Source organism: Cyclopterus lumpus, chromosome 9 (assembly GCF_009769545.1).
Source record: "Cyclopterus lumpus isolate fCycLum1 chromosome 9, fCycLum1.pri, whole genome shotgun sequence".
NCBI lineage: Eukaryota > Metazoa > Chordata > Actinopteri > Perciformes > Cyclopteridae > Cyclopterus > Cyclopterus lumpus.
In genome coordinates, this window is record NC_046974.1 from 17,096,375 (window position 1) to 17,111,529 (window position 15,155).

Sequence of the window (15,155 nt, forward strand, 5' to 3'; positions counted from 1 at the left end):
CCCGTGTTACCTTGAGTTCTTTCTCACATGTCAAAACATCCCTTTACAAATTCTCATGCTACTCGTGCAGTATAATTCAAGTGTCATGTATCCAGACATATGTATGTATGAATCAAAACTTCCCAAACACATGTGTCTTAGTTAAAACCTTACTATTTGAAACACTTAACTGTCTAACCCTTGCGCAGGTGAACTACTTGTCTGCGCAAGTCCGGACGAGTAAGAAATGTTGGAAATAGAAAGGTTTTAGTGCAAATGCATGTGTTTGGGAAGTAGCGAGTATACGACTTGGATTATACCAAACTAGATGTGTGAGAGTTTGTAAATGTAAATGTCTTCATTCTAGTTTTCAAGGTGAATTCAAGGTGACGTGGGGTGAGTCACTAATTTAGAAATGATCTTTTTGGAGGTGAAGTATTCCTTTAGGTGGAATAGAGATCCAAACGCAAGTGTTGTTGACAGGTGCGTGTCGAGGGGGAGTGACTCACATTCTTTGGCAGGTTGGGATTTGCAGCTGTGTCACTGTATCCAATGGCAGTGTAGAGTTTGGCTTTCTCAGCGGTGGTTAACAGCTCATCAAAGCCTGAGAGAGTGACAGGGCAAAGGGAATAAAACGAATATGAGGAGAGAAAAAAACATTAGATGACACCATATACTCTTGCTATACAATTCTACTGGAGCACTTTACTTTGGTCCTGTTAGCCACATGTGCACATTCTCTTTTATTTACATGCCTTTCTACATCCTACCTCCAGTCTTGACCTCTTTTGTTTCTGCATCAGCCTCTCCTCCCCAATTCCACATCCAGCTCATCCACCCCTGAGACTCCTCTTCCTCCATCTTAAGCCCTGGACGGTAAATGCGTAGGCCTGCCTTGCTTGCCTGGGGAAGTTTAACATTATTCTTTTTTTACAATTTTCAAACAAATGAGAAGCGCAAGGTTTAAATCTGCGAGAGTCTCAACTAATTGTATCGAAAAATGTGTGAGTATAAAGGCTAAGCTTAAACAGTTTTCTCTATTCAGTTTGTGCCAACACAGATGAATCAAGGAAGCACATATTCACTCCGTCACATGAAAACTAAATATTATTTGATTGACAACCATTACGTATTAGGTTTAAATTCTAAGAGAAATACTCTATTGTAAAATTGCCATAGCAAAGCGCTGCGCAGGAAAGCCAAGAGTAGGTAAGAATTTCTTAACAGCTGTCAAATCAAAGGACTTGAACGCTGCATCACAAGTGCAGCGGTCAAGTCCTCACAACTGTCTCCTCACAACAGTTGCATCTAGTGGTTTCTCAACCACTAGATGCAACTGTCTGTTTTGTGCTGTTGTATCACTTTGGTAATATGTGGGATACTGATGGAAACAGTGGTGAAAAGGAATTGTACTCTGTATCATTTCCTTGACTATTTTTTCTTAAATTCATTGGCATGGCTGGATTAAATGTTTTTAGCATACTTGAGACATAAGGATTTAAAAAGGACATTTGAGCACAGAATGTGTTCGCTGCAGTGACAACGATTTAAGCTAGAGATACAGTACAAAGTGTAGATGTGCACCATACAGTAGGTGAGACAGAATTTACCTCCACCTCAGCCTGCTGTCTGGCCAAAGTGATGTTAAAAATATCCAAGGTCTTCTCGGGCTCCTGAGAATACATAACAGACAAGCTAATTAGACCTTTTAGCATCAATGAAAGGATCGTGAGACGGTAATATCTCTGTTATTAACTACTTGCATATTATATTCCATTCACATTTCATACAGTTAAGTACTGTGGCTATTTGTCAGTGACAATCGAGCAGGAACAGCAGGTCTGAAATTGCACAAGCAGTAATCTAGAAATACATTTAGCGAGGGAAATATTACACAAAAAAGGTCCAGAACTCAAAGCAAGTTACATTTAGGGACAGATTGTCTGAGAAATAGTTTTAACTTTCCTTCCTCCCTTGTAGTCAAATCTTCATTTGAATTTCATAAAAATTTAAATAGACCTTAATAACATAGCAGATACAGGATCTGTAAAAGCATTTGTGAACAAATCAAAGACATTTAAAAACTAATGGATGTGTTCGCAAGACATTACCAACAGTTAAAAATAATAATGGGATTATTTAAGCAAAGTAATTATTTCATCTATTTCTACAAAAGACTTAAATTGATGAAGAACTTGAACTTCCTCTCCCCACGTTTCGCTCTGTTCCACCCTGTCCCACCTCTAGTGCCTTGAGCAGCTCCTCGCTGGGCTTCTTGTTGGTGATTTTGGTCTTGTAGAGTTCTCGGTAACATTTTACCATCCGCCGGTGACTGCGAATGCGTTGCCATGACCACATTTGGAGACGAGGCTTCACATCCACTTCCAAGATGCCTGTGATCACGTACCTCCACCTGCAAGGCATGAAGTCAAATATGAAATATTAACTATGGACACATGCAAGGTTGGTCAAATATTAAAATATCATCATATGTAATTCTTAATCAAAGTCAAAGTGTTTTCTGACCAAATGCTGGCATTCCTGTGAACGTGGACCATGGGTCTGTACTTCCTGTACGGCAGATTCCGAGACATCATATCCACCGAGCCCAGCAGCTCCAGGATGCTAATGTACTGGAAACAGAGGAAGTAAGCAATTACTCACTGGCAAAGAGTACTGGCAGCCGCTTTAACTATTCAGCCTTTTAAATCTTGTATTAAATTTCTCCCCACGTGTTTGTCTTTTACTTATCCGTTTCTTTTCCTCTGTTCCAAAAAAATAAAACACTTTATTTTCACTAGGCTTTTAAATAAACAACACCTACCTGGGGTCGGTTGAGTTCAATTGCCACCTCACTGAGAGTGACCATAAGGTCCACTTTGGGAGAGGAGAAGTCCACATCTGACCTGGGATTCATCCGCAGTTTAGCGCCCGCTGAGATAGGACGAAAAACTGTGGACCAGCAACAAGGAATAGATTATTTAACGCTTTTTTAAAATGTTGTTCTATTTGTTGAAATTCTCATTGCATCCAGACAGCAATCAATGTATAAAATGCTCTGACAAAAATATAGAAGAAAATAATGGGAATCTGTGATTATTGCAGCATTGTACTAAACTAAGGAAATGATTGGACGGGTCACCTGCATGTCTACCTTTGCCTTCTCTCATGCCTGTGCGCTCACTAATTGTCACCGGCCGATTTAGCGACTTTCTCGCTAGATTTAGCGACTCTTGGAGCTAGTGCTGCTAACTTCTTTCATTGATAAAGAGAAGAAAACACTGTGCTGGGTTTTTCGATTTGATAATAAAAAATAGAAATCTAGCTTACCCTTGCTGGTCTCTCAAGACCACCAACCCTGGCTTTAACGCTTTAAAATGGTTAGCCTTGGCATAATAATGTTTTTATGAAACTTAGGGCTGTAAATGGCTTTATGTTACTTTGTATTGGCAAATGTGGGGGATATGAAAATTATGAATAGGTTTTAAATAAAAGAGTTGTTCGCTTGTGTCCCAAAACAAAATCTGTTAAAATGTGCTGAAAATCTGTTACAATCTGTTGTTGGTGATGGCGCATCAAGCTGTGTGATTCACACATTTTCTTCAAGAAGTGCAGTGTCAGAGCGAAACATAACATACCAAGTGCAAAGTCCCATTCTACATGCAAACTGCTGATTCATTTCAAACAAGATGTGGCTTTAGATGGGTTTCATCAGGCGGTCTGAACAACATTGTTAAAGTCATTAAGTTATATAAAAAGTATAACATATGTGAATTAAGGATGGTAGTAAGACACTCACTGAAGTCATGGCTGATAGACAGGGAGTTGTGGATTTCCACGCTGCTCAGGAGACATTGCTACAAAAAAATAAATAAACAGGAAGGAGAGCTTCATTTACATTTTACTCAACATGTTCTTCACCTCTTAACTGCTTTAACAACATGCAGGAGTAAACGATCACAACGCCACATTTAAAACCATTCTAGACATTCGGCTCATTCGAGAAAGACTCCTTGTGAATTAAATGGATGGTTAGCAAAATCTGCATTGAGCTCAGAAGAATTTTCAGAAGACTTGGAAGAAGGTAATAGAAAGAGCTTAAAAAGATTTGAGAAAAAGCCTTTCAAATTGTGACCAAGTTGCTTTGAAACTGTTCTACTCCCTAGAAGTGAAACCGACTGGCTGTTCTCTGGGCTTACAATAATAAGGTTGATTATCAATCCTCAATAAAGCAGAATAAAACAGAAAATAGCATAATTACATACTGTAATAATAGGGACACTCACCAAGGCCTCATCTGCACTGTGATTGGAGAAGAGTATAGAGTCGACATTCCAGTAGGCAAACAAGTTGTCTAGTTGAACCAACTGAGAGAAAGAAAGACAACACAAAGCAATTAGAGTAGTGCAGATGCTTACCATGACGACGTAAAATAACTGTCAGTGTGCAATGAGTTCCAAATTGTTGATCACCATAGTGAGGTTATTATGAAAAACAATTGGTTCCTTGAATAACTGCAGCCTAATCGAACCAAGTGGCCCAAATTGCGCAAAAAGCATTCAGAAAGAAACAAACAAAAAAGTACCAAGAATTAGGTTACCTTGAAGAAAAGCCTGGAATTCTCATCCAAAAGCCTTGGATTCCAGTTCTCATCAGATGTCTGGAAAGATAAAACAAGCACCGATATATAGACAGTTCATGATATTTAATTAAATGTATGTATACATATCTTATAATTGTGTTTAAGTTTGATGTTTTATTCATGATTAAGAACACCCAGCTGAATGTTACATAGAATGTATTCTGACCGGAGGGACATTGCAACACATTACCTGTAGACTGAGGTTTTTAAGCGACACTCCAAATGACAAGGGACAATTTGGATTAGTGACCTGTGGAAAACAAAGAGGAGAAATATAATAAGAGCTAGCCTGGTTAAGACTATGTACTTTGCATGATACATGCTGTTATTGTTGGGAGATCAAAAAATGCAATCAAATCTTGGTGTGCATATTTTTCTCATAATGCTTACTTTACAAACACAAAATTGAGTTGTGCCGTACATACACCACTGAGGTAACTCAGCTTGAATACTCACATCATCTTCATAGCGTACGTGGATGTTAGAGATCTTGACCTGCAGGTTTTTGATGACCTGAGTGACAAGCTTCTCCACAAAGGTGTCCTGCTTTTCCAGATTGGGGTCCTCTGTCAAACACAGACCAATACGATACATATGAGACCAAGGGCCTGTACTATGACGCAAGTTCAACGTACCCTGGGTATCTGGCTTAACTAACCCTAACAACCGTGGTCACACTAATTGGTCCTACGACGGTGGTTATCAACTCGCTAAGTCAACCCATGGTTTCTCAATCTGGCTGTGGCCGTGTTTACATAAAAGGGGCAGTGTGGCAGCACATGACCAAACACAAACATGGACAAATCAGCTGTCAACAGCGTGGCATATTTTACAAACAAAGAGAATATCAGACAAATATATGAAGAAAAGCATTTATTTCAGGCTAAAAGTAACACTGTTTCTGCAACACATTAATTCAATGGAAAATACCCATGTAATTAGAGTTACCATAGTTATCTACCCCTCTGATCTAAAATCATGCTTTGTCGTATGGGCCCCAGATCTGATCCTGCAGCTTTCCTAAAGCTTTACTTTAGATAACAAGGGGCAACACATTTGTAAATCCTTTGTCATTCTTTTACATTGTTTTTTTAAACACAACATTCCATCTCACCTGAAGTTGTAGTATTTATTTGATTGCTTTCTCTGAGGGATATTTCCTATATATCTCTCTCTGACTGCCTCAGTCTTAAAGCTTGACTAAGAATGTCTCTGAATGCAGGACGGACACATGGACACACATGGACACACACGGACACACACACACAGACCTTTCTCTGCAGCCTTCAGCTTTGTCTCCTCTATCCGCTGTAGCTCCCTCTGACGAGCCTCTTGTAGCTGCTTTTCCTCCTTTGCTGCATCATACTTTATACCTGGAAAGAAGGGGGCCAATACAAATAATGATTTGTGTGTACATCTCTGAAAACAATTAAACATAGAGGGTTACGCTCTTTCCTGTAACGAGTTTCCTGTTTGTCCAGACAAGTACTTTAGAGTCATGAATAAGTGAGATACCTTCTTTGTCTGACTACTGTGCTGCACTGTGTTGTGACTGCTAAACAAAAGGGTTCAATAGAGTGAACTTGATATTACTGTTATTTTAAATGCATGGTTTGGGATTTCACTAAAGTACAACTCATTCAAAAACAAAGATGTTTTAATGCTTTTTTGAATTTTAAAGATCTAAAATGTAAACAGTGGAACCTAATCATCATTGTCTTAGAGCAGGTTAATATCCTTCAGGCACTTGGTGTGTCTGCTGAAATGCTGGGAATCAACAGCATACATGTTATCATGATGAGTGCTTTAATCTTATAATGTTGTATGTATTTTGCTGGACACAGATTATGATCTTACTTGATGTTGGGACTATGAGCAGATAGACGCCATCCAGTGTCGCCTCTACTGACTGAGTGTAGAGGTTTTTCCATGGTATCTTTAGCTGCAACTGTCCTGATAACAGAAACACAAATACGTATAAAAAGGAAAAGCGGCAAATAAGGACAGCAGATGCAGATGTGCCAGTAACTACATTCTCACCTATATGACCTGCTCTCACTTTAAAAGGAATGTCGAGTTGACTCTGCAACAAAAGAACAGTAAATCATTTTTGACACAAATCCATCATTAATGCCAAACTGTCAAAACTCATTTTGCTTACTCACTTCAGCATTTAATTGCAACTTACCAAGGCATTTTCCTTTATCTCAAGATTTCTAAGAACAGCATCACCTGTGATGACAGGAGTATTTGTTTACTGGTCGGTTACATGTACATTTTGATAGTGTTGTGTTGTGAGGCTCATAAAAAACAGTTAACTTAAATCTACAGAGGAGGCCTTTGTCTTTTTATTAAATTCAACACTCAGGCACCAACAATCATATTTTTTTCAAAGCCACACACGACAGCGTTGGTCAATCGAAGGGAGTCACGCTGTGGAGTAGTTGCTACAAGTAGGTGCATGTTTAGCAGTGGCTCTGAAACCGCTCTCCTAATCCTCCCACTGCTGTGGTGCCTGAGAGCCCTCGTCTCCGTCGCTGTGTGAAAGGGTGTAACCCCCAACTGCCCACTTCACTGAAACTCGCATGATTATACCGAGTAAACAATTTTGCAGTGGGAAATAAGGCACGTTCACACCAGGTGCATATAGTCGGTCGGAAATGAACAACGCTGACGGAACTATCTATGAACTCGTATTTGGCTGCACTGTCTCGCCCACACTGGACAGCTAACGTTAAACCTGACAGCTGAGGCAGCCTCGCTCACGCGGCTGGTGGCTAACGTCTGTTAGCGTTAGCTAGTTAGCTTGGCGAGCGAGCCTGTCCACTAAAATTACAAACACAAATTCAGTTACCTCCCCATATGCCAAGCTTTAGCTGTGAGCTGTCAAGGTTGACAACGTAGTCCCCTAAAAATCGGTTGAGGACATCTACCACCAAGCTTTCGAAAACCATCTTGGCGTTTGGTTCATCTACCTGTCACCATGTTTACATTCTGAGGAGTCGTTAGTCTCAACGTCAGATTAGGACGTTTTGCGGTGGGCGGAGCTATGATGACACGCGATTAACGTTAGTTACTTCCGGTCAAATGAATCCACTCCCTTCTCTTTCTGGCTGCAACAGGGTGGAACTGAGGTTAGGTAGATAGTGAACGGTCATTTTATGGTCCGTGTAAGTTGTTATCGTTTGTTTTATAGTTTAGTTGAAAAAAGGAAAATACAGAAATACCATGTTTTTTCCATTGTCTGTTTGAAACCAAAAACGGAATAGCACAGCAGCACAGCAGGTTTACGAGAGAATCAAACTAACGACCAGATTTAGTTCTTCTTCTTTTTTTTGTTTCCTTTGAAGAGAGACGCAAAGCAATGCAGGTGACCGGAAATACGAGTCTGTCAAAAATAAAAGCAAAAGCAATTGAAGTATTGCATGCAAGTAATAGAGTTTAGTTAGTTATATTTGCCTGTGTCTTTTGATAAGGGCAGGTGACCGGAAATACGAGTCTGTCAAAAATAAAAGCCACGACAATAGAAGGATTGTAGGCAAGACATTTTTATTTACAGTCTATGATGCAAACCCATAACAAGACTTATTCGAAGAAAATAAATTAATCAATATAAATAAATAAACCTCGGCCAATGCGAGCATGTTAGCAACAGTAGTTGACTACAGGCAGTTTAATATTCATGTATGTTCACAGCAATAATCAAGTTTAAATTATTGTTGCATAGTAATGCAACACAGTTCGTAATACAGTTTAATCAAAGTCATTTTTGTGTGCAGAGTTGTTGCTGTTAGCACTCATATTTATTTTTCCATCTTATGGTGCTGTTTCTTGAGGGAGCAGCAGTATGAGGAGACGCAGAGTAAAAGGGTTTCCCCTTTCTATCAGTAAATGGCATTATAAGTGTATTTAAACCATAGATTGTGTTATATTTCCCTATGTCTTTAATTATCTAGGTTATTGATACAGACGTATTTAATGCTATTTATTTTCTCTGATATTTAATTAATTTGTAACCTAGTTGTATACATCATGTATTTACTTGTTGTATTTGTACTTTTAGATCCAAACATTCTCTCATGTGTTCATGTGTTCATGAAGAAAAGCTGACCCGCTCTCTGAGGTACTACTACGAGAAGGGCATCATGCAGAAGGAAAAGGCAGGTTTCACTGTTTACACGTTTATTATGAAGTAAAAGTCATATTTTATTTGTCATATTGTAGTTCTTTTTTTAAATCAATATATATTTGGAATTTGCATTAAAATGATGATCATTTTATTCACCGGCCTCTGATTGGTTCGTCCTGCAGGTGGCTGAGGAACTGTACGTTTACAAGTTTGTGTGCAACAACGAAGGTGCTTTTCTCCCTTGCTTTTACAGACAACAAATTAAATTACATTTCTTAGCACGTGATAACAAAAATTGTATGATGAGTAAATATTATTTCTTCTTGTCATCTGGGACATTTTTACATAGCAGCTGCAAAATGCTCATATAGCCAACACAAACTCCTATGTCCCTCACTGACAAAACTTTTCACTTTTGTAATAATTATCACATATCATGTGCTATCTTCCCATTAGACTAGACACAATGAGTTATTCCTTAGCCCATTTTTTAAGAGACAGTAACTGAGACAGTGGTTTGGTGGTCGCTCCAATCACTGTCCCTCTCCCCAATATTCCAGTTGTAGGTTTGTACATCACTTTTAACCAGAGCTGCAGTTTCAGCAGATCCTCCCTCGTGAGCTCTGTAAAGAAGAAATTTTCATTAAACACAGGGCTGCGACAGTTCCTGATGGTGGCGCTCTCCTGTTGCTGAAGCTTCCCTGGGGTCAGACACAGATGTACTGCACAGTTCAGGGTACGTCGGTCACTATCATCCCATAGACCTTCCACAGACACCACAAGGACTCTGACTGTGGTGTGTGGATGGACACGTGCTAGTGGAGAATGTGCTGTGCTCAGCGAAGAGATGAACCTTACCCCGACCCTGCAAAGAAAGAACATGCTCATGCTGAAGTATGTCCTGGCAATGCCGAACATCTAACGGGAAGACGACAGGTGGGGCTAAGGTGACTGAACTTCCCTTTAAGCTTGGAGGGCTACTGGGTGAGTTTATTAAACTTAACCAACCCCTCTTCCACCTCTCTCTGTCCACAATTCTGTCATTTAAGGAAGGACAGGATGTTGCTCCTTTAAGACGTCTACGTCCTGGTGGGAAGTAGAGGGAGGATTTAACACTATAAGGGGAACTAAGGGTAGAGAAGTCACTCGAAGAAGGTATTTCACTTCCTGTGCTTCCTATCTCTGAAAGGCTCTTGGATGAAAACAGAGGGAAAAAAACAGATAAAGTTTTCTTGGGGAGGTTTGTCGCCTCTGCTAGTCTGGGTGCTGCAGTAGGAAGGCTTCTATCAAACATGTAAACAGGGCACTTTGAGTGGAACAGAGACTCTTTCCTTCGAGTGTTGGGACTCTCATATATCCCAGCCAGGCCATACCCCTCTGCAGAGAATGGCAAAGGTTTTTTTGTAGCTTTCCAAGCCATTGATGCACCCCCATTCTTCGTCTTCATGTCCTTTGTCTTTACATATGTAGTGTTTGAGGAAGTGCTGCTCTTGGGCATCTGGTGCTGCCGGTGCCGGTAAGGAGACACCGTCTCAGCTTCCAGCAGCGAGCTGCTCTTGCGAAGCCTGGGGGGCAGGCAGAACTCTGGGATCTTATCTGGGGTGAGAATGTTGTTGTGCAGATGGTGAGAGAGACTGGCCTGAGAAGACCGAAAGATATCCTCCTCACTCTTCCCCAGATAACGACTCAGCTCTAGGGGAATGCTCTCCCTGATCTTCTCAAACACCCACATTGTTGTTTTTTGATAATTTAATACAATGTGATGCCTTTGTAAAGTCCACACTTTTGTCCTATGACAACAAGAACACAAAATATAATTTAGATGAATAGAACAAACAAGAACACACCTTTTAAGAACTATAAAAAAAAGTTAAAGTTAGTGGAAAATGGTAAAAAGTATTTTTTTTCCTCACCTGCTTAGGTCTTGATGTGTCCACCTCTGAGGAAATAACTGCTTAAGTGTGATGGAGGTACCAATGACAGATTTTAAAGTGGAGTGTGAGGCTCTACGTCAGTGATCTGCCGCCCCCGGCTGCATCAGGCTGTGTATACAGTGACTCAGTGTGTGTTGGACACTGGGTGGGTGGGTGGCAATTAGAATTAGGTGCATCATTGTGCATTTAGTTATGCATCAACACTGAACTGTGCTTATTGGACTGCATATTAAGGAAGCCATATAGTCACAAAGCATTATTTGTGATGCTGTCAATTTCTCTATCGCATGCAGCACACACATTTAACAATTCAAATATATACACATAAAAGCTTTCACATACATCAAATATATTTAGATATCTCAGGCCAAATATTTAGATATCTTGAGTTTTAATATTGATTATGCACCACTATTAGATTCTATATTTACAACCTCATTCTCGACCTCTACTTATTACATTCATCTTAAAACACACAAATATGGAGGTGTGTCTGGTTGTGGTCATGATGAGGTCAATATAAGCTGCCTTTGAGAGAGCTGGCCTTTTTGTTCAAAGACAGAAGCATCCCAGGACACCAGAGAGAACCCACCTTCTCAAAGACCCACTGACCTTTAAACAGCCAGACACAAAGCTGACCTGATGTGGATTATAGGCAACACATTCACTTAAATGAATTGGTCACTGGTTTTCACGTAATCGAGGTAACCTTTTGTGATTTTGCATTGATCCTTACTGAAAAGTGATTAGACCAATACTGTTTTTAGTTATTTACTTTTTCAGTATTTCAAACATCACAGATGTATGTGGCTTCTCTACACTCAGAAGGAAAGGTGAGCTCACGGTGGTTTTGGTTGTGGTCAATGCTTCCTTAATTAGCTCCTTTAGCATAGGAAACACTGGATCTTTCTTCACAAAAGGAAAGGAGATAATTCCACACCACAATTCCTTGCGGCAGCGAATAAAATCAGCCGCTGCCAGTGATGCTGTGTTCCAAACGACGGTGCATGCTCAAGTGACCTAACCAGAGCAACGGTGTTGAGGTATGAACTGGAGGAGCTATTTGTTCATTAGTATTTAGTTATTTTATTCACAAGTAATATTGTTTAATTCTTCTAGATGTTTGCTTATTTTGGTTATATTTTTTGATATATTAGGATAGCTTTTTCTTCTGATGCTTTTTAGTTTAGTTTAATTATCTGTTGTTGTTGTTGTCTAGATATACTTAGTCTTTTGGTTGTTTATTCATTTGTTAATTGGGTAACACTGTGGGCACCTGGGGTTATATGTAGGAGGCAGATACAGGACTAGGTTTTTTTTTACCAGCGCAGGAGAGGCAGTGTTGTGCGTAAAAACGCAGGGAACAAGTGTGCGGCTCAGGCTTTCAACGGACAAGCGGAGTCGAGAGGTAAAATCACAAATATTTATTCAGTAATAAAAAGCAGAGTATTGCATCCCGTACAGTTATACGTGCACGGTCCTAATCAAAACAATCAACAGGGTTGAATGTCCAGGGGAAAAGGCGCTTAAACAGAGTGCGCTGAAACTTCATATAGGATTCCTCTTGTGAGGTCCCATTGGTTAAGACTATTGTAGCAGGCAGAGCTTATTCTAGCTAGAAGCTCCCCCGTTGGAGCACTGAGCATCTCCGCTCACACTGGCTCACGTCCATTGGTTGTGGTGGTCTTCATCCATCAGTGTGTGTGCATTTTGTCGGGGTGCAAGGGTGGGGGCATGGCGTTGTCGGCGGGATGAGAGGGCCTTGATAAACACAGCTGCAGCTCCTGAGAACTAGCTGTAACTGTTCTCTCAGCATAGGAGTTGTTCTATGTGTACGAGCATCAGTAAGCCACTGTCTGTCTTCTCGTTCCCTGTTATCAGTGAGTGCTTCTCAACTAACCTTGAGTCCTTGCCCTAGAGCAACCTCCGTTCTTTTCTTGTAGCTTTCTACTGTGGCTGAGCTTCCTCTGTGTTCTTCCCACTCTAGGGTCACTGTCCTCAGGGGGCCTTACTGCGCATGCGTCAAAAGTTAAACCAATAACGTAATAAAAGCCTATGTGTCTCAAGTTATTTGCCAACAGTGTAATGTATTTATTTTTTCTACAGCAGCATGGGGAGTTCCTTTTGTTTATTTGTTTTGTTAAATAAATTATCAGAAAAAACAGAATCCTGCATGCACAATGCATTATTTTGGCTGCTTAATCCACACAAGTGGCCCTTTGATTTATGTTGGTTTTCTTTGATTTATTGAACAAATGTTTGATTTTCAGTTTCCGTAGTTACAGTCGACCTGTTGAGCTCACTTCCGGTTTGCTTATGACATACCATAACGTTGTAAAGTGTCCAGTTTGATGTGGATGCTCAGGATGTGGTAATTAGTTTATGTCAAAGTGGTTATCCATAGCGGAGCATATTCAAACTATGTACACGTGTTGGGTAAACTGACGTAGGAACCAGGAACCGTACATTTGTATTTAAAGACGCTGACGGAAGACATTTGTAGACGCGCACACTTCCGTAAACTAGAGCCGCTTTCGACTCGCCCGTGTGGTTCGTTGTGTTGTCTCCGTGATGGATCGCAGCAGATCACCTGATAGAGCTGGAAGAGAGAAAAAACACGAGAAGAAGAAGAAACGAAGACGATCCTCCTCTTCCTCCTCCTCTTCCTCCTCGTCTTCCTCATCCAGCAGCAGGAGTCGAAGCAGATCCTCAAAGAAAGCATCGCACACAAGTCAAGGTTGGGACATTAAAAGAAGGAGGACGCGTTGACGTATTCTTTTACAACTTGTTGAACTTCATGTTTTCTGTTTCCCTCAGATGTGAAAACACAAAGAAAGAAGCGAAGAAGAAGCTCCTCTTCTTCATCGTCCACTTCTTCTTCGTCGTCTTCTTCGTCGTCTAGTGACGAAAAGAAGAAGAAGAAGAAGAAGAAAAGTAAAGCCAAGAAAAAGAAGAAAGAGAAGAAGAAGAAAAAGGCGAAGCTGAAGAAAAAGGAGAAAAAGGAGAAAGAGAAGAAGGAGAAGTTGAAGGAGGAGAAGAAGAGAGCAGAGGTGGTGTTAGTGCCCAGCCCTCCTGTAGAGAAGCCTCCATCTTACCTGGAAGTGTGGCAGAGTGATGAGGGGGCCATGGAGCTCGGACCTGGTGGGACAACACATGACTTCACTCTGTTTTATCCATCGCATCTGGTTGTTGAAATAATGGAGACGGGTCAGAACTAATAATTGAATTCCTTCTGTTGGACGGCGCAATTATGACATTTGAATATGTTTCCTTATGTTTTAAGAAATTGTGATGGGTATTTTTCACTTTCTGTTAAGTTCGTCTAAAAGATTATTGTCAACATCTCAGACGGCTGACAAATGAATGTATTCGTAGTATGAATATTGTTAGAGGACGTCACATGGAGGGTATAATACTGGGTTTCCTCTTCAGTGATGACCGATGAGCAGAAGGCCCGACTCTCCACGAAGAGGCCCATCACCAAAGAGGAGTACGAGGCCAGGCAGAGTGTGATCCGCAGGGTGGTGGACCCGGAAACCGGACGCACCAGGTGAGCCAGCGAGCAGACGGAAACAAATGTCCTCGTAAGAAATTCTACAGCTGAAGATTTTTCTTCTTCTTCTTCTTCCAGATTGGTGAGAGGAGAAGGAGAGATCATCGAGGAGATAGTCAGCCGAGAAAAACACAAAGAAATCAACAAGGTACAAGAGTTTAAATTCTAGCCTTGTGAAATAAACAAAGACGTCCCTTATGTCTAACGGTGAACTTCCTTTTGTCCCGTAGCAATCCACGAAGGGAGACGGGAAAGACTTCCAGAGGAAACTGGGAGTGAACAGGTAGAAGATGCTGGATCTCCTTCTGGAGCCTCGATAAGCTGAATGTTACATCTCAAACGGTTGCTGACTTCACTGCACAGTGACGGTACAAAGTAAAGGACGTTTACTCTGGATGTTCACCCAGTTCATTCCTGGTAAAAGACAGTTTCTCCGACTGATTTGCCTTATTAAATCTAAGCTGGAGTTGGTGATGTCCCAACTAGTGATCACATGCGATGGTAAATGTATTTTTATTGTTTTTTTTAAGTATTTCAATGAGTATATTCAAGGTTCAGTCCTGAATAGGTTTTCTGTACCTGCTGACTGAAGACAGACTGACCATTGAAATGTTTTCTTCATTTGAAATCAACTGATTTGTGTCGTACGTTACAAAGCTGGTTTAAGCGCTGACTCGACTCTTTTGGCTTCATACTCTGAACTTCACTTCTGTTTCTTTGGTTCTCTGAACAAATCTGCATTTGGATGAAATGACTCCTGAAAAATAAACATTGTCAGCTGCAGTGAATTGTCCTATATTTGAATAATCCATGCGCTCTCTTACTATAAAGCTGATTATATTATTCATGACAATTTTACCATTTTGCGTGTGGAAAAAAGGCCCAAATAACTTTGTTCTTTATATGTTCTTTATACAC

The 15,155-nt window shown here is 40.5% G+C and overlaps 3 protein-coding genes across 8 annotated transcripts in view; 1 reads left to right on the forward strand and 2 right to left on the reverse strand.

Moving 5' to 3' along the window:
• Positions 1–7,662, reverse strand: part of vps13a (vacuolar protein sorting 13 homolog A) — a 34,313-nt gene extending 26,651 nt beyond the window's left edge. For 4 of the 5 annotated variants that reach the window (XM_034540640.1, XM_034540641.1, XM_034540644.1 and 1 more), the window contains exons 1-16: positions 7,476–7,662; positions 6,810–6,853; positions 6,662–6,704; positions 6,479–6,574; positions 5,893–5,994; positions 5,078–5,187; positions 4,812–4,871; positions 4,580–4,639; positions 4,266–4,346; positions 3,779–3,836; positions 2,804–2,931; positions 2,506–2,612; positions 2,221–2,392; positions 1,590–1,652; positions 750–882; positions 489–583 (exon numbers count right to left, since the gene is read on the reverse strand). In XM_034540640.1, coding sequence (XP_034396531.1) covers positions 489–583; positions 750–882; positions 1,590–1,652; positions 2,221–2,392; positions 2,506–2,612; positions 2,804–2,931; positions 3,779–3,836; positions 4,266–4,346; positions 4,580–4,639; positions 4,812–4,871; positions 5,078–5,187; positions 5,893–5,994; positions 6,479–6,574; positions 6,662–6,704; positions 6,810–6,853; positions 7,476–7,575 — 1,452 coding nt within the window. In that variant the 5' untranslated portion in view covers positions 7,576–7,662. The remainder of the gene's footprint in view (positions 1–488; positions 584–749; positions 883–1,589; positions 1,653–2,220; positions 2,393–2,505; positions 2,613–2,803; positions 2,932–3,778; positions 3,837–4,265; positions 4,347–4,579; positions 4,640–4,811; positions 4,872–5,077; positions 5,188–5,892; positions 5,995–6,478; positions 6,575–6,661; positions 6,705–6,809; positions 6,854–7,475) is intronic. The other variant, XM_034540642.1, reaches the window with a different exon arrangement.
• Positions 7,663–9,179: 1,517 nt separating this feature from the next.
• LOC117735926 (C2 calcium-dependent domain-containing protein 4C-like) lies at positions 9,180–10,672 on the reverse strand. The gene is made up of 2 exons (XM_034540844.1): positions 9,865–10,672; positions 9,180–9,668 (listed from the first exon to the last, which is right to left on the reverse strand). The coding sequence occupies exons 1-2, from the start codon at positions 10,480–10,482 to the stop codon at positions 9,222–9,224; spliced, it is 1,065 nt and encodes a 354-aa protein (XP_034396735.1). The 5' UTR covers positions 10,483–10,672; the 3' UTR covers positions 9,180–9,221.
• Positions 10,673–12,887: 2,215 nt separating this feature from the next.
• arl6ip4 (ADP-ribosylation factor-like 6 interacting protein 4) lies at positions 12,888–15,020 on the forward strand. 2 transcript variants are annotated; one of them, XM_034540652.1, is made up of 5 exons: positions 12,888–13,421; positions 13,502–13,891; positions 14,117–14,234; positions 14,316–14,385; positions 14,468–15,020. In XM_034540652.1, exons 1-5 carry the CDS (start codon positions 13,256–13,258, stop codon positions 14,522–14,524), a joined length of 801 nt encoding a protein of 266 aa, XP_034396543.1. In that variant the 5' UTR covers positions 12,888–13,255; the 3' UTR covers positions 14,525–15,020. The 2 variants fall into 2 exon arrangements, with proteins under 2 accessions (XP_034396543.1, XP_034396544.1); XM_034540653.1 differs by having other exon boundaries at positions 12,899–13,421; positions 13,502–13,825.
• Positions 15,021–15,155: the final 135 nt, after the last annotated feature.

Coding starts and splice junctions, on each gene's coding strand:
- LOC117735926 (XM_034540844.1), bottom strand. CDS start 10,482: ATGTGGGTGTTTGAGAAGATCAGGGAGAGCATTCCCCTAGAGCTGAGT. Junction 9,669..9,864: donor CCCTTAGTTCCCCTTATAGT/GTTAAATCCTCC, acceptor TCTTCCCGTTAG/ATGTTCGGCATTGCCAGGAC.
- arl6ip4 (XM_034540652.1), top strand. CDS start 13,256: ATGGATCGCAGCAGATCACCTGATAGAGCTGGAAGAGAGAAAAAACAC. Junction 13,422..13,501: donor AGCATCGCACACAAGTCAAG/GTTGGGACATTA, acceptor TGTTTCCCTCAG/ATGTGAAAACACAAAGAAAG. Junction 14,235..14,315: donor CCGGAAACCGGACGCACCAG/GTGAGCCAGCGA, acceptor TTCTTCTTCCAG/ATTGGTGAGAGGAGAAGGAG.